Here is a 21,356-nt window from a genome sequence, read left to right as displayed (position 1 = left end):
CAATGACCTAAAAATATTATCTATATGTAGGCTGGAGTCCGCCCTCATAGACCATCCCATTAACCTGTTGTTAACTGTAAGGTTCACAGCCCACCAGCAAGAAAACACTAAAGGGCACACCCTGTGGTCAAAGATTGCTCTCAAGTTTTTTTTACTGCTTTCCTTGGTTGAAATGAAGTGCCCAGGAAGTCAGAAACCTTACCTTCCCATAAATAAACAAAAGATCCTACAGAAACCAGGTTTAAGGACAACATTTTATTGCTACCAGAGGCTTTATCACCAGTCCATGGTTCAGACTACAGTGCCTTCTTCAGACTGTAAAGGGAGCTCAGGGTGCAGAAGTCACTCAGAGAAAAACAAGGGGAATAACTTCTTATCAAGAAAATCCTGACAGCTTAATATAAACTAGGGTACTGAATTCAATTATAAGTTAGACTCCAATCACAGCTGCCCCATAGCTAGGCAGTTGCTCCTACTCATTTTAAAAGAACGAGAACAGATCAGTTACAAAAATCCAAGTATGTGTTACATACATGTTTCTTTGGTGAGCACCCAGATATATTAACTATAAGAAATTCTTTATACAAATGTCAAAAATGCTCAAAATGTCCTAATTACACACCATTTTTAAACTTTAAGATAAGCAAAAAGGTAAAAAAAAAAGTCATCTTGTTTTTCAACTAAAATGAGACACACAAGGAGAACTTTTTCAGTTACCATTGATTCATGAGGATAGCTCAAAGTGCCCTTTTTGAACTAACTAACTTGAGCCATGGATTAACATGGATGCCACACAAAAATTTGCTTACTGAATTGTTTTTTTTTTTAAAAAAAGGTGGGGCTACCTATTCAGTGGGAGTCAGAACACATACATCAAGCACAAAGATTATTAAGTATCCAACAGAGAGGCAAGAAAACACAAGAGAAAAACCGAGGACACTGGAAACAAGGTTCCTAGCATTGAATTTTGCAACTTTCCCCCTTAAACATTGATTTTTATTTTAGTTTTTTGGATATGGGGCAAACTATTATTTTAACAAAGAAAAAAGTGGAACTGACATAGTGCAAAGAACTTTACCTTTAAATATATTTTGGATCTTGAGTCTATAAACATATGCCTTTATATTAAATAATGTTGAATTGTAAGTAGCCACACAAAGGAACAAAAAGGGCACTTGTTTTTCTTTTCTCCTGGCTCACTTCACTCAGTCTGATAAAGCTCATGCCCTTCTCTACAGCCTTTCCTGGTTTTTATTGTCAGCCCTAGTGTGCACCGGAAGGTAACACCTGAAACTACATGACTGAAACAGGCTGCAAGGGTGGACAGGGAGAAGCATGCCCTTCTTGCCTTGATAAATCAGTGCCGCACACAGAGCCCACATTCTCTGAAGCATTATCTTCATTGTAGAGCCGCTTGATGCCATCGTAGAAGTCATCCACTTCCATTTCCTCCACTTTGCGTTTAGCAGAGGTATGCTTGCACCCACTGGCAGCTGGGAGGTGATGGTAGAAGGCTGTTGTACCTCTGACTGGCACTTCTGGCTTGCTGTTGTCCTTGGAGAAACCTGGGCCTGAGACAGAGGAGGGATGTAATTTCAACGCTCCTCTGTCGCAGGACACCAGGGTGTGCTTGAGGGGACGGTAGACATAAACGGAATTTAGAGGCAGGGAAGACTGCAGAGCAGAAAGGTGATGTGCTGCTAGCTCCCGACAGTGGATCAACTGCGAGCTGTCCATCTGGACCAGGAAATAAACAAAACGACGTCGATCATTAAGGAACACAGTCCACTGTTGCCTTTACCAGCCACTGTTCCATCCTGTGCCTTCTCTCCCTTGAGCTTTATTTTCTCTCTACCACATCTTCTACGTCACTCATTGATTCTTCCACCTACCAAGCATTCTCTGAAATATGCTTATATCCATGCTTCGAGCATAAATCTGCACCTGTGTGCTGGGCACTTACATCAACAGAAACTTTCTTTGTTCACTGCTCTATTAGCAATGGAAACCATTAAACTAAAGATGATGGGAAGTTTGCTTAGCAGAAAATGAGTATTTTTTAAACAATGTTTTTTTAAACATTTAATTGTGAGGATCAAGTTGTCCCTGTTGTACCTATACATTTTTTTTAATTTTTATTTATTTATTATGTATACAATACTCTGTGTGTGTGTCTGCAGGCCAGAAGAGGGCACCAGACCTCATTACAGATGGTTGTGAGCCACCATGTAGTTACTGGAAATTGAACTCAGGACCTTTGGAAGAGCAGGCAATGCTCTTAACCTCTGAGCTATCTCTCCAGCCCCGTGCCTATACATTTTGTAGCACTATGAAGTTACTTTCCTTGTCTCTTTTGTTCTTCTTCTAGCTCAGGCTGGCTACCACTCTTGGTTCTCCTGCTTAGCCTCCCAGGTGCTGGCGTCCAGGTGTGCCCATCACACTCAGCTTACTTTGCACATTTCTTACCCATATTTAACTTATGCCAACAAAGCCTGCTCTACATAGCAGAACTGTCTGCAATCCTATGGGAAATAAATTCCACTAAAAGAATACATTTTGTTACATTAGCTGATCACTAAATATATTCACCGTGTTAATCAAGAATCAACTGGAAGAATACACATGTAGAATTACATGAAACTATCAGAATACGTAACAGAAAACGTGGCATTCACCCCTGGTTCACTTAGCCTTCCCCTTTGTAAAGAACTTCCTAAGACACTATGGTAAGATATATTAATAGTCCCTAACTGTTAAGTTTTTGTTTTTGCTTGTGTGTGCACGCATGCATGCGCATGTCTGAGTGGGCACATATGCCATGGCACACACAAGGAGGACAACACAACTTTGTGCAGTCAGTCTGTTTCTCCCCTTCCACCACAGGCTCTAGAGATTGAACTCAGGTGGCTCGGCTTATATGGACTAGATCTAATTATTAGCACATTGATGTAGGCCCTGCTAAAAAACTAGTAACAGCAGATAAGAAATAGGGTTTCCAATCATTTCAAGCAGCATATAAAAGAGAACAGATAGACAGAAAATCATAATGGACAAGCACTTAGCATCCTGAAAAGAGTAAAAGTGCCACAAATATTCTAACCCCTTGTACACTGGTCATGATCCTGAAACTGTATTTAAAAGGAGCAATGTTAACACTGTTGATGAAGATCAATGAGTTATTTTTAATGATTCATTTTCATTTTATGTGCATTGAAGTTTTGCCTGTATGTATGCATGCCTGTGTTCCAGGGACATCAGGTCCACTGGAACAAGAGTTACAGACAGTTGTGAGCTGCTATGTGGGTGCTTGGAAGTGAACCCGGGTCCTCTGTAACAGCAGCCAGAGTGCTCTTAACCACTGAGCCATTTCTCCAGCCCCTGAGAGTTATTTTTTTTAGAGGTGAAGACCATCAAAAAATGTTAAGACATTAGACATTAAATAAATAACCTCTATTTGAATTCTACTTTCCATTGGGGTCCCAAAACAAACTTTGTCCAAAATAAATCCTAATCTTGCACAATATGAATTTGTCCTTTTAAAACAAGTCAGCCCCAATCTTCTGCTTTTGTAGTAAAGTGTACTTGTTTTAAGAACATATACTACAATTACCAACTCTGGATGCAAACAAGTCCTTGATCTTTCTCTTAAAATTTAAGCATTTAAAATGAACCATCTATTATCAGCTCTGAGAACCTTACTAGCCATTTTTATTACCGTCTCTCCCCATTTCAATATAGTAACCATTGTCAAAAATATTACTAATTACAGCTGACCAGGGGTCTGTGTCAAGTAGCAATAGAACACACTATCACATAGGTTCCCAATAAAAAGGAGCAGAATAGCATGACACATGTGATAGGTCCCAGAGAACCCACACGTGGTGAGCAGGGTGAAACACTGAAAATACCTGTTGGAATATCAGGTACCTTTCAAGAGTCACCAGGAGTCCACGGTAGGACTTATTTAATCCTCTAGTTTTAAATAAGAACATCTACTTTGACCATTACTTAGCAGGCAGCTAGAGAGACCACAACAGAATTCACACCTAATTACTACCTGATACGATAATCAGGGTGGGCCCCTATAGGTCAGAAAGTAGACGACATGAGCATAGCCATATAAATCAACTACAATAAAGGAGTACAGAGAAAGATGTGGCCATCCTAGTGTGGAGATGCACAGTGACACAGGAGCATTAGAATGGGCTGGGTAGGGGGAACGTGAGGAACAAGAGGCAGCTTGCCTTTCAAATCAGAGGATATGTGCCAAGTTCAGAAGGAGCACAGGCAGAGTGAAGACAGAACAAAATGCATGCAGGATGGGGTGTGACTCAATGGCAGAATACTTGCTGAACAAGGGAGGGGGCAACACTGACACGATCTGATGTAAGGTTCTGATACTAGAACCTCAAGTCTAGGTCTCATTAAGGGGATACTTACAAAGAAAAAAAGACCTTAGATTCTGAGCTAAATAAAAACAGATGAACTTAGCAAGGATAGAACTATGCCCAGAACTAGCCACCACTCCAGCCCTGGACTAGACTCTTTAATAAAGGTTTGGGTGTTAATAAAACAAAAAGGGTTGGAGATGGCTCTGTGGATAAGAGCACATACTGCTCTTGCAGAGGACTCAAGTTCAAATCCCAGCACCCATATCAGATAGCTCACAAAATATACACAGCAATCAAACCACCACCAGCTCCTTTTTAGCCTTCACAATCACGAAGTTCTATGTCATCTAATAACTCTCAAATTCTCCAAACTGAAACTAATTGATGAATAAATTGATTTCTAAGATCCTATCAAATCAGTTAAGGAAAAGACAAGTTTAAATGAATTTCTTTGAGCCCCAGAACATATACAAAGAAAATCACCATCTCGAGGCTGGAGAGGTGGCTCAGAGGTTAAGAGCACTGACTGTTCTTCCAGAGGTCCTGAGTTCAATTCCCAGCAACCACATGGGGGCTCACAACCATCTGTAATGAGATTTGATGCCCCCTAGAATATATGTAGGCAGAATACCATGAAGAAAATCACCATCTCTGAGCTGTGTACTAGAGAAGGGAAAAATTCATCAGTCTCTATGGATACCAATGTGCAAATATAAACCTGAATTCTCAAGTGGCATGAACAGAACAAGGCTTTTAGAAAGCTACTAACACACAGCACTATTACTTTACACATCTGAACAGAATTTTCCTTATCTAAACTTTTCAGTATACTGAGGTAGTTAATATTTGAAACCATTTGAAAATGCCAGTTACAAACTGGTATTTTTTTAAGCTGAGTGAGAACTGAACCCAGGGCCTTTTCTACCACTGAGCTAAATCGCCAATCCCTCTTAGTTTTCTTTTAAAACCATACAGTACCCTCTCAGTTCCATTAAGGAAACAAAAAGTGTGAAGAACGTAAGTGAAGCTGGTAGCTACCTGTGCTTTCTGAAGCAGTTCAATCGTAAGAGGAAGCCAATCGGGAATGAGTTTCTCCATTTCCAGACTAACCATGGCCAGAGCAAGCATGGATCCTTTGAACTGCAGAAGTTGGTTGCAGGCCATACAGTGAAGTAGTTGCTTGGTCAGGAATGCCAGATGTTGAGACGGGCTCAATTTGGGTAAACTGAAAAGTAACTGAGGCCTAGTTGACACCGCAATGGCATGGAACTGCGGGGGGGGGGGTGAGAAGAAAAACCACAAAATTGTTATTTAAGGAAAATATCTAAGTATACATAGAAATAACTTCTCACGCACTATAAAGTTTGTAATTCAGTGATTTGATATATTTTCAGAATCTAATTTTTCCTTGACTAATTTCAAAGTTTTCTCCAAATCCATACAAAATACATCAACAGGTAACCTCTGTCCAAGTTACTGGACCAAGACTGTGTGTTCATAGTAAGAACTAAACATTCTGGATATACTTACAATGTGAAGAAAATCCAATGGTGTGGCTGTGTGAAGATCCCAATTCAACTTATCCAGAATAATTCTCTCCATTCTCAAAATCTCAGATGAGGAACAGCCACAAAAACTGTCTCTTGCCAATACCTTTAGTGCTGGAATTTTCTATCCAAGCAAAAGGAACAGGAAACAAATGAACTCATTTTCAGTATTTGTTCTGACAAATAAAATGTAAAGTAATAGAAAAAAAATTAAAAAAAAAAAAAGAACTAGAGAGGTGGCTTGGTGGTTAAGAGTAGTGGCTGTTCTTTCTGAACCCAAGTTCAATTCCCCATATCTACACGGCAACCCACAACTGTATTAACTCCTAGGGAATCCAATGCCCTTTTCTGACCTGTGTTCACCAGGCACACATGCATACAGTACACATACATACATTCAGGCAAAACACTAATATACATAAAATTAAAATAAATTTCAAAAAGATAGCTGATGTTCTAAAGCAAGCATTTTAGAGGGACAACACATCTAAACACTTAACTGAAACTGCAGATTATAAGACAGTATTCATTTTACACCCCTAGAAGCACAAGTGGTCAGGCCCTGCTCCCAGACTACTCTAATGGCTTTGTCCAGTCCCTTGAGACCAGACAGAGGTGGCCAAGCTCCGTCCTACAGAGAAAAAAGACCAAGATCAGGCCACAGAGTCCCACCAATTTTGAGCTACCCCAGGAAGCCCTCCTCCTATATAAACCTGCCTCCTTAGTTCTTTGCTGTGTTTCTTCACAGCAGAGGCAGCCACCCTCTGTGTCATTCCCAATAAAACTCTTATATGACATTTTTTGTGGCATTCCTTGGCTCCCAACCTTTCCTCTCATAGCAAAAAAGGTTTCAGTAACAATAAATGAAAAAAAACCTCCAAGCAAGACCTATCAAAACATAAAGAATAAATCTTAGAAGGATTCATTACCTCATCTTCTTCAACAGTCTTAGCAGCTAGAAAAAAACAGCTGATTGCAATACAATTCAAATATTTTGGATGAGCCTAGAATTTCGAAAAGAAGAAGAGCAACATTAGTGATCATACTGAGCTGAGGCTTTGCTAACTGTTTTTAAAACTGAAATATACATTTAGCTCACAGTTCCCCCAGTTTACATCTTCCTAGGCACAAAAATAAGTTTCTTTTTTGTTAAATACTATGTAAAGCTCCAAACCTGAGTCATTTCCAAAATTTTAAAACAAAACAAATACTGTCCTCGCAAGATCTCTCCATCTGCCACGACAGCATGTTTACTAGTGACCTATGGTTTAACGTGGAAGTCGTCCTTGAACAGAAGCTATGCCTGAGTGTATCTTACAATACTTACTTTTACTGTAGCTAAAAACCTGTCCAAAAGACTGCTTGCCAGAGCAAATGTTTCTGGGTAAAGGTTGAACTGGTATTTGAGTTTGGCCAACCATTGAATTACTTCATCTCTCTGGGATGGAGAAACATTCTATAAGGGAATAATTAAAAAAATAAAAGATCATAAGGTTTCAGTTATCATTAGGTGTACATTTAGAGTTCTCTAAACATAGGGCTGAACAAACAGCTCAGCAGGTAAAGGCATTTGCTGCCAAGCTTGATGACCTGAGTTCAATCAGTGAGATTTGCACAGTGAGAGAATCAACTCCCACAGTTGTCCTCTAATCTCCAACATGTGCTGTGGCACACAAATGCCCATACACAAAATTAATAAATGTAACATATTTTTAAACATTAGGAAATACAAGAGAAAATGCACTAATAAGTTAAAATGTTTTAAGGTCATTCAAAATTGAGATAGATGAAAATTTTATATACTATATCATATTTAACATTATAATTTACTTTATTAAAATCTTCACAATTCATTTCACCAAGTATCTACAGATTGAATTAAGTTCAGATATTCAGGAAACACAACATTTTAAAATTTGGGTAAATTATTACCAATTGATAATTTTGAATTTTCTCAACTCTTTCTGAGTGAGGAAATACCACTCATTAGCTTATCTTAGGAAATATAAATGGACTATCAAGCAGAAGGATTAATTCACTAAAAACAAAACAATCATCTTAATTTCCCTAAATACTATTTTGAACTTCTGAGTAAAGGTCTATGTTTTAAAAGGTTAAATACACTTTAAAACAGTAGGGATTATTTTACTTTTATTTGAGTTTCAGTCACTACTAAACAATCAATGTACTCCTGATGCTAAGTAGTCCTTTTGAGGACTACTTACAGGACCAGATTAGCCCAGGTATATCTCAAGCTCACGGTGTAGTTGAGGGTGACCTTACAGTTCAGATCCACCTCTCAAGTGCGGGGACACAGATGTGCACCACCACACCGAGTTTATGTAATTCTTGGGATTCTAGGGCTTCATATGAGGAGACAAACTTTACCAACAGAGCCATATGTCCCAGCCCCTCATATACCACAAACTGCCATGTAAACACAATGAAGTACCAAACTGGAATAGTGTTTCCAATAAAGGATCATCCTACAAAATACAGTCAAGCCCTGACTTATGCTAACTCATCTTTCTTTATGAAGTACAGTACAATGAAAATACTTTATTTACCTGACTGCTGTCAACCTAAGCTAATTCTTTTATCCTACAAAATTACCTAACATCTATTAAAATATTCAATGATGGTCTCTGTAGAGTGCAGCTCCTCAAGTAAGAATCACAGCTAGAACTACGTTATTGTTGTTCGCTTCCTCTAGTTTTACTAGGCATGACTTGCTCATTCAAGTCCGTGCCACTGCATCGCCGACTCCTCTCATTCTAATCCTCCTCCACCTGCTGTCACTTTTGAGACGGCAAAGTGTTCTTCTACATTACCAAACCAACTAACACACTTGTATAATTCTTACATCTAGCTCCAAACTCAGTTATAATTGCTATTTTTAGTGGAGAATTAACATACACCTGATGGAGGAAGGTCATTGGCTAATAAAGGAACTGCCTTGGCCCATTTTATTGGTTAGAGGATAGGTGGGAGGAGTAAACAACAGAACGCTGGGAGGAAGAGGAAGTGAGGTCAGACTCCACATCTCTCCTCTCGGGAGCAGACGCCTCAGAGAGACGCCATGCTCCTGGCTCCTGGGCAGACGCACGCTATGAAGCTCCGACCCAGGATGGACATAGGCTAGAATCTCCCCGGTAAGCGCACCTTGGGGTGCTACACACAGATGATTAGAAATGGGCTAAATTAATATGTGAGAATTAGCCTAGAAGAGAATGGGCCAAGCAGTGTTTAAATGAATACAGTTTGTGTGTTGTTATTTCGGGGCATAAGCTAGCCGAGCAGGCGGCTGGGGTGCCAGGGATGCAGCCCCGCCGCCCTTATTACATTTTCTGTGAAAACAAAATAAGAAACTCCTTTCCAAAGTATCATATCCTTAGATCCAAATTCAAAATATCTATGTTGGATTAGTTCAGAAGCATTTATAAACAAATATCTTTTAGTAGCTTTTGCTCTTTCCTCAGCATTCAAACAATTCAAAGAGAGCACAATAGCATACAGTATCAAAATTCTCTGTTTATTTTCCATCTTTGTACACCTTTGTTTTAACCTCTATTTCGTTTATTTTTACTTTTAACTTTTTGCTTTTTGAGACAGGTTCTCTGTATCTTTGACCTGAAGTAACTCTGTAGATCTTTGAAAGACATGAAGAATGTCTATCTAAAATATATCTCTATATACACCTACCTTCTGGTCAACCCTTTAGGAACAACATCACAATTATGAACAAAAATACTAATAATTTACAATATGTTTTATTCACAACTCACTACAAAGTTGGTAAGTGAGTGAAAGTTACGTAAGTCTTATAGCTAAGCAGACTATTAAATGGTATTAAGCCAGAGTTACATATGGTGCTCTAGGGACACCTGGCCCTGTGTGGGAGTATAATAAATCTTAGAAGAAACAGCAACTAACTCATATCTTAAAAAAATGAGGTGAGGGGGGCTGGAGGGATGGCTCAGTGGTTAAGAGCATTGCCTGCTCTTCCAAAGGTCCTGAGTTCAATTCACGGCAACCACATGGTGGCTCACAACCATCTGGAATGAGGTCTGGTGCCCTCTTCTGAACTGCAGACATACACACAGACAGAATATTGTATACATAATAAATAAATAAATATTTAAAAAAAAAATGAGGTGAGGGGCTGAAGAGATAGCTCAGAGGTTACAAGCACTGGCTGCTCTTCCAGAGGTCGTGAGCTCAATTCCCAGCAACCACATGGAGGCTCACAATCATCTATGAGACCTGGTGCCCTCTTCTGGTGGGCAGGTATACATGCAGACAGAACACTGCATACATAATAAATAAATAATTTTAAAAAATGAGGTGAGGGAGTCCTCTGTGCTACAAAATACAGGAATTTTGATGTTTAAGCCCGTGGACTTTGCTATGGAGGATAGAAATGATTTCAAACTCAAGGCAGTAACATAGTTAAGCTCTGCTGAAGAGCAAACAAGAATAAGGTGGGTAGAGAACCAGGGACTGTTGCCCAGAGAATCAATCCTACAATTCTATAATCAAAAAAATAAAGAACTTAAGGCAGTTTTGAAAATAAAGCTGTCAGCCTGAACATTCTTATTGCATAGAGTAGCAGATAAATTTATGTCCTGCAGACTTTTGCCAGTTTGACAGAAAAATGGAGTGAAAATTTTTTTCTTTAAAAGACAGGGTCTCATGAAGTCCAGGCTCACCTCAAACTTGCTATGTACCCAAGGATGATTCCCCTGCTTCCACTACTGGAATTACAGGTATGCACCACCACACCTGGTTTATGCAGTGCTGGGTACTAAACCCAGGGCTTCACGTAGGCTAGACAAGCAGTCCAACAACAGAACTACACCTAGAGCCTAGATCAGGCTATCAATAATGTGGAGTTGGATCAAACCTTTGACAAAACACCACTGTCTAGAGCTATGGCTTCTTTAGGTGAGAGGACATCAGCACAGCCTTACAGTTAGGAACTGAATTAACTATCAGTTGGCAAGGTCCTTAATTACACAATTTCCTGTATTTTAAGAGCCCCATGGTGCTACTAATAAAATCTAGCTCTGTTTCCTAAAGATCTCTGAGAATTTAAATAAATAAATTATGGCTTCTTTATAATTTATTTAAGTAGTGGTCTATTATGTGTTCTTGGTACTTACAGAAAAGTTCTATAGAATAGTTGAAGTTTTTTATAGTTGCATTAAATAAATTTAGGGAAAAATTGAAAACAGTGACCTTTTCAGATAGTCTGCATTTATTTTTGCTAAAGTGCTTTCGATTGCAAAAAAAAAAAAGTCCTGTTACAAACTTTAAAGTGGTTTTTATTAGAATTTTTGAACACTAAGGAATCAAAGGCCATCTGATTATATGGTTCCAAAAGCAGGATTTATGCTAAGGACAGCTGAAACACAGGTTTACACGAACTACTTGGAGACTAAATAGATCAGAATTACCTAAACTTTTAGTTACTAACTACCAGAATATGATTAAAGTACAAAAATGTCTGAAGGAGAAGTGTATAGACAATAGCAAAGAGTTCACCTTACTATTTCTTAAAGACTTACAACACTGCCATGACCTTAATAACTCACTTCAACTCCTTATAAATACTGACAAAGAGGTAAAGATGTCCCTCTAGAAACAGCTTACTACTGAATTAGTCTACAAGAAAAATGAATGCATGTAATTACCAGTAACTCACGTAAATCAAAAGTTTTATCTTACTTTATTCAGAAAGATGTTTCTTTTCTTTTCTTTTTTTTCGAGACAGGGTTTCTCTGTGGCTTTGGAGCCTGTCCTGGAACTAGCTCTGTAGACCAGGCTGCTCTCGAACTCCTGCCTCTGCCTCCAAAGTGCTGGGATTAAAGGCGCGCGCCACCATCTTCTTAAAGAATGTTTTTTCCTTGTCTTTGCAAGGTCTCGTGTAGCTCAGGCGAGCCTCCAACTAACACTGACCTTGAACTTGTCTTAAGTGCTAGGATTGTAAGTAGGCCCCCCCACCCAGCTGAGAACATCTGTAATAATACAAATATTCCCCATGAAGCATTAGGATAATGCATTTCTAATAAAACACTTGTTTTAAGAGAAATTACCTGATTTGTACTCATTTTCGGCACATTGACCTTCCACATCTGGGCTTCCCTGGAGATTGCCCTTTCCAATAGGAATGACAATCTCTGGTTTTCCAAAGGTCCTGGAAACTTCATGATATCCCTTTGGATCTGCCTGTCACCCAGCTTGATGTGGCTACCTAGTAAAATCAAATATAAATAATGTTCATTGCTTAATTACAGAATAAGTACAATATACACATTTATAAATGTTAGCATTTATTAAATAATTTATAAAACAAAATAAGAATGTTATGAGGCAGTATAGGATTTTATAGCTCTTTAAAATGCCACATGTTTAAGCTAGCAGTAATATTATATAAAACATCCTCACTTTAAATCTGAAATTCTAAAACCACCGACTTTTTATTTGAAATTCTTAGCAATAGTTGTCCCAAACCTTCTCCCTAAAAATAAAGTAAAACTACTAAGGGCCATTCCTTTTATTTATCATTTAAACATATTAAATATTACATTAACCATTTTAAGTTATGTAAAGGGGAACAAGACTGATTTAAGGGATTGTTATCCTATGTGTAATTAAGGCCTTCAGTAAAATGTTCAGATGTTATCAAGTGAAAAACAGAAAATATTTTTAGACGAGTGAAAAATAAAGACAGAAAACTTACAAGATACAAAGAAAGCTGTGGGCATTAAGGGGAAGTTTAATTCCTAAAAATGCCTATATTAAAATATTCCAAATCATCTGCTTAACGTCCACCTAAAAAAACAGCCTAAATCACGTGTGGTGGTGAATGTACTCTCAGCACTTCCGAGGACCTGTGCTGTACAGCAAGACCTGGTCTTTTTTTTTTTAATATTTATTTATTTATTATGTATACAAATTCTGTCTGTGTCTATGCCTGCAGGCCAAAAGAGGGCACCAGACCCTATTACAGATGGTTGTGAGCCATCATGTGGTTGCTGGGAATTGAACTCAGGACCTTTGGAAGAGCAGGCAGTGCTCTTAACCTCTGAGCCATCTCTCCAGCCCAAGACCTGGTCTTAGAAAAAGAAAACAAAAATGGCAGGTAGTGGTGGCACACACCTTTAATCCCAGTGCTTGGGAGGCAGAGGCAGGCGAATCTCTGTGAGTTAAAGACCAGCCAGGTCCACAAGAGCTAGTTCCAGGACAGGTTCCGAAGCTACGGACAAACCCTGCCTCAAAACAAACAAAAACAAAGAACAAAGAAAAGAGAATATTTCCTTAAACATAAAACAAAAACAAAGCCCAAACTATAAACCAGGTCTGGTGGTGCACACTTGCAAACTTGGGAGATAGAGACAGGAGGATGAGAAGTTCAAAGTCATCCTTAGCTACATTGCAACTTTAAGGTCAGCCTGGGCTTTTCAGATAATCATTTAATTACTGGAGCAATGTGATGAAAAGGAGAAACAACGAACTCAATTGAGAATTAGTATAAAGAGGTACAGTTTAAATGTACTTCTAACTGAACTGGCTCCTGTACTGAGTAAGAAAAGGTATATTTTATTTTTTTTTAAATATTTTTTATTTATTTATTATGTATACAATATTCTGTCTGTGTGTATGCCTGCAGGCCATAAGAGGGCACCAGACCCCATTACAGATGGTTGTGAGCCACCACGTGGTTGCTGGGAATTGAACTCAGGACCTTTGGAAGAGCAGGCAATGCTCTTAACCTCTGAGCCATCTCTCCAGCCCCCGAAAAGGTATATTTTAAATGACACTACTAGATTAAGGAGATAAATGGAATGTTGACTATAAGTTAGTCTATATGCATCAAAACTAATTTACTAAAATTTAAAACTGTACTGTAACTCTAAGAGAATACTCCTACTCATAGGAGATACTGAGCCTTAGGAATAAATGGTCCTAATATGTGCCACATACAAAGACAAAAAATGAGTATAATTCGGAAAAGGCATTTTTGCACTCCTACTAAGGCAATCACAACACCAACTCTATTATTAACCCTGTGCGGACTGTTGGAGTCCAGTTCTTCCTTTTCTGAACAGGGATTATCTTATCTGTTATCCACCAGAAATACTGGGTCATGGGTGATTCATGTCATCCACTGTTCATCCGACTTGCAGAGCCTTCTGCAGCTCCAATTCCTCCCGCTAAATTTGCTCTCAATCTATTAGCATCACGTTTTGGATTTGTGCAGGCACACCCCACCTTCCTTTACCAGCGCCTGGACATAATCCTACCTTTGCATTTAACTACGACCACTGCTTTTTCAACTAATCACGAGATTCTTGACCACTAACAGTTTCCAGAATTTAGCACCGTGCCCAATAAATAGCAGCTTACACTTGTCAGGTGCTTATAAATCAAACCGCGATGGGCAGCTATTTTGACCTAGATAATCCTCCATTTAAAGATGAACAAGCACATACTGGTAAGTTGAATGCTCTTCATTTCTAAAGAAGTACACGATCAGAACAAACTCTTCGCTTCTAATCTTGACCCCTCCCTCCTAAAAAAAAAAAAAAAGGCAGGGTCTCACTAAGGTAGCCCTCGCTGTCCTGAGACTTGCTAGCTATACGAGCTGCTGTTCAAATGCTCAATGGCTCCTCGGTGAGGGTGAAGTAGAAGTATTTTACTTTGCTATTCTACAATCTCCAGTTGACCCATCTACCTGACACTTCCCGCTACTTTACCACAATGTTCAGCTTCTGTCTAAAAGATCTGCGGTGGAGCCGGTAGCAGAGGGCACTGAGCTCTTTAAAAATTCGGCATTTTTCTGTCCTTTACGACGCCTTCTAGTATCCTCCACCAACCCAAGCCCTAGGTAACGTAATCCTCCCGCATTACCGCGGGGTGGGGGTACACTATTTGCTTGGCATTCACTCTGCTCTGCCCCGTTATATTATCTTCGTGCGGCCCCGCGGGATCGGTAGTCCCGAAGGGCGGGGGGTGTGTCCGCTTCTTTATTAGCCTGGCTCGCGGAGTCTGTTAACTGGCACCCCAGTCGATAACGCACTGTGGCTACAAGTTACTTGGGGGACAGAAACACCGGGCTGAAAGGAATCCCACCCTGCACGGCCAGAGGTGGCGGGGTAGGGGAGCGTCCCCCAAGGTGCCCAGGTAAGGCCCACAGAAGGACCGGTCCTAGAGGAGCGGCGCGCGCCCCCGCGAGCTCCCCCTCCGGTGGCGCGCACGGCGGCCGCGCCGCCGCCCTCACCTTCTTCTCCTCCTCTTCCTCCTCCTCCTCCTCCTCCCCGGCAGAGCTGTAGGCCTCACAGTGGTGACGCGGGGTCATCCGGGGACCCGTTACCACCTCATGATCCTCGGCGCGCGGCAGCGGGGCGCGCGGGACCAAGGGCCGGGCCGACTGAGGAGGGAGAAGAGGGCGAACCGGGCCGGCGGGCGCGGGCACTCGGGCGGGACGCACGGCTGCGGCCGAAGGGTCAGTCAGCGAACTAATTCCATGATGACCCTGGGCCCGAGGCCGCCGCCGCCGGTCCCGCTCCTCCGACCGCCGCCGCTGGTGCCCGGGTGAGGAGGGGGCGCCCTCTCGCCATAGGGCGGCGGGGGCCGGGGAGAGGCGCGGGGTGAGGCCGGCTCTGCCCCTGCCCGGGGGAAGCGCCTCCGAGGGGAAATGGTGGAAGGGGGGGAAGGGGGAAAAAAAGAAAAGAAAAGGGGAAAGGGGGAGAAAATAAGAAAAAGCGAGACAGAGGCGCTGGCGCGTCCGCTCGCGGGGAAGACTGGGGAGGGAGGGGCGAGCAAAAGGCGCCGGCCGCCTAGCTCCGCCCTCGCGGACTAATCTCGTCCGCGCGCGGCTGTAAACAACACCAGGGTTCTCCCTGCAACTTCCGGTGTCCCACGGACGCATAGAAGACTTTGAGCAAAGCTGAACCTCTGGAGAAGATCTATGGAAGGAGCTGGCATGGGTGAGATAGGAGGAAGTGCGTTTGGTGTGCACAAAGAGAAGGAAAGGTGTGCGGACTCGTTGATCTTAGGGAGCGGAAGAACCCTTCTTCTTCCGTGCGGTGACGTAACGGCTTGGTTAGCCGAGGAGGCGTGCAGCAGCCGGAGAGTGTGCTGCGCATGCGCGTCTGTAAAGAAAGCCGTCCCTGGGCGCTCGCCTCAGGGAAGGGTTTCTGGGCGAGCGCCTAAATCCAGATTAGAGTCTCCCGGTACTTTCCAACCCTGCTTGTCTCTAGAACTCCTAAGCGAACTTCCTGAACGGGGCTGGTGATATTTTGTGTAAAGATCACATTCTCTACTACTTCGCCAAAAAAAAAAAAATTCTGTTGTACCCTTCATATTGACGATGATGGGCGTGTGGCTTTTTACTGGTCTGTGGGTGTTGGGAGACTCTGAAGCACTTTAGAAATCAGAAAAACTAAGAGGATCATATCCTGGGTACTTAAGGCCACTTTTTAAAACAGTAGATTTCGCTACCGACCGACGCCTTGGCATTGTGCCAAGATTCTAGTCACCAACCAGTATGTCTAGGAAGTTTTATTCCTAGTGATAAAACGGATCCTGTTTTATCCTATTTTATCAGGGTTCATTTTATCGCTAGGTAATTAACGAATGTGAGATGTGTTTTATTAACTTGGAGTCCTTTTTACTCCAGTCGGTAGATTTTGCTTGTCTTATAAATGGTCCTATTTGCTAACGCTCCATTTATAAGACAAGCAAATAGTCTTAGCAAATAGCTTTGGGAAAGGGGAAAACTGGAACTCAACCATTTATATAGTCACGTACTCATTTTACATCACTGAAAAAAAATGTGGACCAGATTCTTACAAAACTGGGATTAGCTTGAAGACAGAGACGGGCCCCTGCCTTCAAGGAGTGTGCAGTTTAAGCACAGTGAATAGCCAGGGAACTAATTATCACGCTTGGAAAAGGCCTAGTACACTGTCGTACTGTACAGCCATCCCCTCCCTAGAACAGAAGGTCATAGATGTCAGGAATCTCGTAGCCTTTGTTTTACGCTGCCTCTCTGTGTTATATTGAGAAGATCTGACAACTGGCTGGATAAACGGGCGCCAGTAGCAGAAGTGTCAAGATGGAAAATTACAGGCTGCTTTGGAAACACCCTTAGCTGGTTGGGCTCCGTGAAGGTTTCTTTGTAGAAGTGACTAAGAAGAGACTTGAAACCACTGGGCAAAGGAAAGTCCGAGCAAAGGAAGCAACGTGTGCAAAGGCTCATCTTCCTCTGAGACTCGACTGGGAGAAGGCTGAGGCCAGAGAGGAAGAGTCCACGGGAGACAGGTGAATAGGAAGCGCTGGAAGGATTTCAAGTAGGTTATATGTGTCCCCTGCACGTCTCCACCTCAGGCTTATTCTGTATTGTTACCTGGTTTTTATTTTATATGACCCATTGGGGTCCGGTGTCAGCTCAGACACTAAATTATCTCTCTGGACCAAACCCCAACATAAACTATCTCTCTCCCGTCCGGCATGGAGGTGCAGGAATAAATACACAACTCACATGGTTTTATCGGGAGGGAGATTCTCAGAGATCCCTCATGAAATCCTGAGTTCATGTGCTGAAGAATTTCTCTCTTTATTCTCCAAACAGCCTTATATATCAAAACATAACCCGAGGGGGAAATCATTAGCATTCTGTCTCCAAGGTAACCAGGTGAATGGCTTTTAGTCTCGTCCACAACTGCCTGGGCTTTCTGTCCGTCTTCCTGGTCAGTATCTAGCTCTGTCACATAGGCTGACTTAGCACTTCTTTTAAGGCATCCTCCAAATTACAAAGAAAGGAGCAGAACAGCATCCTGACCTTTTGTTAGGGTAGCAACAGCCTGCCTTAAGGGTATGTGACTACTTCAGGCAGGTGGATCTCTGTGAGTTCAAGTCCAGCCTGGTTTACACAGTGAGTTTCAAGACAGCCAGAGCTACACAGAGAAACCCTGTCTCGAAAAGGGGGAGGGCGGAAGGAAAGAAAGAAAAAGAAAACAAACAGACTAAGGGATACCAATAAAATAATATTCAACAGGCTGCGGCTGCCGGGCTAGGAGCCGGCGCGGAGACGTTTGAATTAGCTTTAGCAGAAGAGAAATGGAGAAGCCGTAGAATATTAAGGATGAATTCAGGAAGGCCTGAGACCATGGAAAACTTGCCTGCACTCTATACTATTTTTCAAGGAGAGGTTGCTATGGTGACAGACTATGGAGCCTTTATCAAAATCCCAGGCTGTCGGAAGCAAGGTCTGGTTCATCGAACTCACATGTCATCCTGCCTAGTGGACAAGCTTTCTGAGATAGTAGATGTTGGAGAGAAAGTGTGGGTGAAGCTCATTGGCCGAGAGATGAAAAATGATAGAATAAAAGTGTCCCTCTCCATGAAAGTTGTCAACCAAGGAACTGGGAAAGACCTCGATCCCAACAACGTTATCATTGAACAAGAAGAAAGGCGGAGACGCTCCTTCCAGGATTACACCGGGCAGAAGATCGCCCTTGAGGCTGTCCTGAACACTACCTGCAAGAAGTGTGGCTGCAAAGGCCACTTCGCAAAAGACTGCTTCATGCAGCCAGGTGGAACCAAGTGTTCTCTGATCCCTGAGGAGGAAGAGGAAAAAGAAGAGGCAAAGGAAGAAGGAATTGAGAAGCCTGATCCCACAAAGAATTCTTCCAGGAAAAGAAAGAAGGAAAAGAAGAAAAAGAAACACAGAGACAGGAAGTCATCTGACTGTGACAGCTCTGACTCTGAGAGTGATATGGGCAAGAAGGCAGGGCATGCATCTAAAGACAGCAAGGCTACAAAGAAAAAGAAGAAGAAGAAGCATAAGAAGCATAAGGAATGAGGGTGGACTGGGCTGTGGCTCCAGCAGCCCTGCTCCTGGAAAGACTCAGTAGTGAGAATATGGCCTCTGACTTTGTCCCTGTGGTCTCAGATGGCTTCTCGTGCAGCAACCAGCTTGAGAAGCTAGAGGGAAGCTCCCAAAATGTTTTTTCCTTATTGCTTCTGATCCCTTTGCAAGTGACCCCTGCAGCCATTGCATTCTTGTACACAATTTTCTCATTCAGCAGAAGGTTCTAGTACCGTCCCCGGCTGCCACTACCAGAGCTGGTTTCTTTGCAGGAGTCCAAGCTAGAGCCACAGGTGCTACTGTGGAGATGAGCCTGGCTGTTGTGGGTGAGCGGCCCGTCTGCCTGCTATTTGGGACCAGTTGTGGGTGGACTCTGCAGCCTCTGTTGGTAGCAGGAGGGAGAAGTGTTCCCCGGCTCCATTCCCTCAACTTGGGCCTGTGCTCAAAGTGAAGGCTGTGTGCAGCGACTGCTCAACCAGTGCTCTGAAGCCAAGGTCATTGCTCTGCTTTCTGTCCATCACTGTGTGAGTGACTCTTCCATTTCAGGTCTCTGCTTAAATTCCTGGCATAAATGGAAATGTGTTTGGTTTTAAACTTTCCAGAAGGCCTTATTCCTATATTCCTTCCTGAGTTACCTACAGACTTAGCACACTAGTTCACAGAATACACTTAATATGTCATCCAAGACCCTGGAAAGAAACCAAGGCCACTAGAAGTCACAAAGTCACAGCTTTTTTTGTTTTTGTTTTTCGAGACAGGGTTTCGCTGTAGCTTTGGAGCCTGTCCTAGAATTCTCTCTGTAGACCAGACTGGCCTCGAACTCACAGAGGCCTGTCTGCATTCTAAATTCTGGGATTAAAGGTGTGCACCATCACCACCCAGCAAAATAATAATAATAATAATAATAATAATATTCAACAAAAACTAACGTATCTGAATATGACAAAACAAACAGAAAAGAACCCAAGCAAAGGCACAGGAAACAGAGGCAGACTCATTTGCACACTCAGGAATCCCATAAAAACATAAAACTGGCCGGGCGATGGTGGCGCACGCCTTTAATCCCAGCACTCGGGAGGCAGAGGCAGGCGGATCTCTGTGAGTTCGAGACCAGCCTGGTCTACAGAGCTAGTTCCAGGACAGGCTCCACAGCCACAGAGAAACCCTGTCTCGAAAAACCAAAAAAGAAAAAAAAAAAAACATAAAACTGGAAGCCATAACATACATACAAAGGAGAGAGAGAGAGAATATATATAAAATAAAGAAGAAAAGATCTGGGCATGCGGCTTACCCTGAAGACTAGTGTGTTTCCCCATTAAGACTTCTTTGGAGAAAACTTAAATTTGCATTTGCAAGTGGTGGTCAATTGGAGGTAGCTCTGGGTTGGGGCTGGAACATGTGTCCATATGTCCGCTTCTCTTTTCAGCTCTAAGAGCCCCCGTCTGGTGCGGACCTGTGCATGCTGCCTCGGTCGCAGAGGTTCTGTGTACACATTGACCCTGTTGCTCCAGAGACCTTTGTTTCCTCTCTGTTCTGGCTTTTCCGTGACTTCCACCTCCTTTTCTCTAGGGTTCCCTTAGGGGAGAGATCTGAAGCTTCATTTGGTGACAGGAGATGCCTAAATGGGGCTCTGTCTCTCCCATTATTTTGCAATTTCATTTAGATAACCTTCATGCATGTATATTTTGTAGGACGATTCTACGGTATTGTTTCCATACTACCTCTCAAATGGCCCCTAATTTTAGCTGTTTCTCTTCATATTCCCTCCCTTGTCATCCTCTTCTCTCCCACACCCCGCTTGATCATCTTGTTCCAGTCCCCCCATCTGTCCTATTTCCATTTACTAGGGAGATCTGTCTGTCTTCTTAGCCCCCCATCTGTTACTCTGTATCTAATCTCTGTGGTTCTATGGATTGTAGCTTGGTTATTATTGACATAATGGATAATATACATATATAATTGAATACATATTTTTCATATTTGTCATTCTGGGTCCGAATTACCTCACTCAGGGTGATTTTTTTCTAGTTCCATCCATTCACCTGTGAATTTCATGATTTCATTTTTGTAACAGCTGAATAATATTCTATTGTGTAAATGTACCACATTTTCTTTTATCTATTCATTTGTTGAGGGAAATCAAGGATGTTTCCAATATTTGGCTATTATGAATGGAGCAGCAGTGACCATGGTTGAACAAGTACCTCTGTGGTAGGATGAGACATCCTTTGGGTATATGGTCAAGAGTGGTATAGCTGGATCTTGAGATGAATTGATTACCGTCTTCCTGAGGAAGCTTCGTGCTGATTTTCGTAGTGCAAGCCTTTTAACCTTGAATGACTGGGATTCCCTGTCTCCTTTGTCTTGAATGAGCTTTTTACATGAAGTTTTCATGAGACAGTTTATGAAGGTACCATCATATAGGAGAAAGAGTGAGAAGAAGAGAAACCATGGATACCATTGCAATCACTTATCTTAATGGATAAAATTCATATATAATTGAATACATATTTTTCATATTTGTCATTCTGGGTCCGAATT

At 41.9% G+C, this 21,356-nt stretch overlaps 2 protein-coding genes across 6 annotated transcripts; one reads left to right on the top strand and one right to left on the bottom strand.

Annotated features, from left to right (window-relative positions):
• Positions 1-236: 236 nt before the first annotated feature.
• Ccni (cyclin I) lies at positions 237-15,702 on the bottom strand. 3 transcript variants are annotated; one of them, XM_041671222.1, is made up of 7 exons: positions 15,222-15,697; positions 12,034-12,191; positions 7,266-7,394; positions 6,868-6,942; positions 5,922-6,062; positions 5,430-5,660; positions 237-1,737 (listed from the first exon to the last, which is right to left on the bottom strand). In XM_041671222.1, exons 2-7 carry the CDS (start codon positions 12,145-12,147, stop codon positions 1,294-1,296), a joined length of 1,134 nt encoding a protein of 377 aa, XP_041527156.1. In that variant the 5' UTR covers positions 12,148-12,191; positions 15,222-15,697; the 3' UTR covers positions 237-1,293. The 3 variants fall into 3 exon arrangements, with proteins under 3 accessions (XP_041527156.1, XP_041527155.1, XP_041527157.1); XM_041671221.1 differs by lacking the exon at positions 15,222-15,697 and adding an exon at positions 14,434-14,500; XM_041671223.1 differs by lacking the exon at positions 12,034-12,191 and having other exon boundaries at positions 15,222-15,702.
• Positions 15,703-17,896: 2,194 nt separating this feature from the next.
• On the top strand, positions 17,897-19,487 carry LOC121460846 (nucleolar protein of 40 kDa-like). 3 transcript variants are annotated; one of them, XM_041671490.1, is made up of 2 exons: positions 17,897-18,155; positions 18,214-19,487. In XM_041671490.1, the coding sequence occupies exon 2, from the start codon at positions 18,234-18,236 to the stop codon at positions 18,807-18,809; it is 576 nt and encodes a 191-aa protein (XP_041527424.1). In that variant the 5' UTR covers positions 17,897-18,155; positions 18,214-18,233; the 3' UTR covers positions 18,810-19,487. The 3 variants fall into 3 exon arrangements, with proteins under 3 accessions (XP_041527424.1, XP_041527423.1, XP_041527422.1); XM_041671489.1 differs by having other exon boundaries at positions 17,897-18,734; positions 18,798-19,151; XM_041671488.1 differs by having other exon boundaries at positions 17,897-19,481.
• Positions 19,488-21,356: the final 1,869 nt, after the last annotated feature.

The sequence above is a fragment of the Microtus oregoni genome, unplaced genomic scaffold, assembly GCF_018167655.1.
Source record: "Microtus oregoni isolate MIOR12 unplaced genomic scaffold, Mior012 000021F_ref0000039, whole genome shotgun sequence".
Lineage (NCBI taxonomy): Eukaryota > Metazoa > Chordata > Mammalia > Rodentia > Cricetidae > Microtus > Microtus oregoni.
This window is presented reverse-complemented; position numbering and strand designations above follow the sequence as displayed.

Bases quoted from the DNA above. Each gene is read 5' to 3' on its own strand.
- Ccni (XM_041671221.1), bottom strand. From the start codon at position 14,455: ATGAAGAGCATTCAACTTACCA. The intron at 6,943-7,265 runs GTAAGTATTGTA...TCGAAATTCTAG, and splicing joins GGTTTTTAGCTACAGTAAAA to GCTCATCCAAAATATTTGAA. The intron at 1,738-5,429 runs GTAGCTACCAGC...TTCCTGGTCCAG, and splicing joins AACTGCTTCAGAAAGCACAG to ATGGACAGCTCGCAGTTGAT.
- LOC121460846 (XM_041671488.1), top strand. From the start codon at position 18,090: ATGAATTCAGGAAGGCCTGAGACCATGGAAAACTTGCCTGCACTCTAT.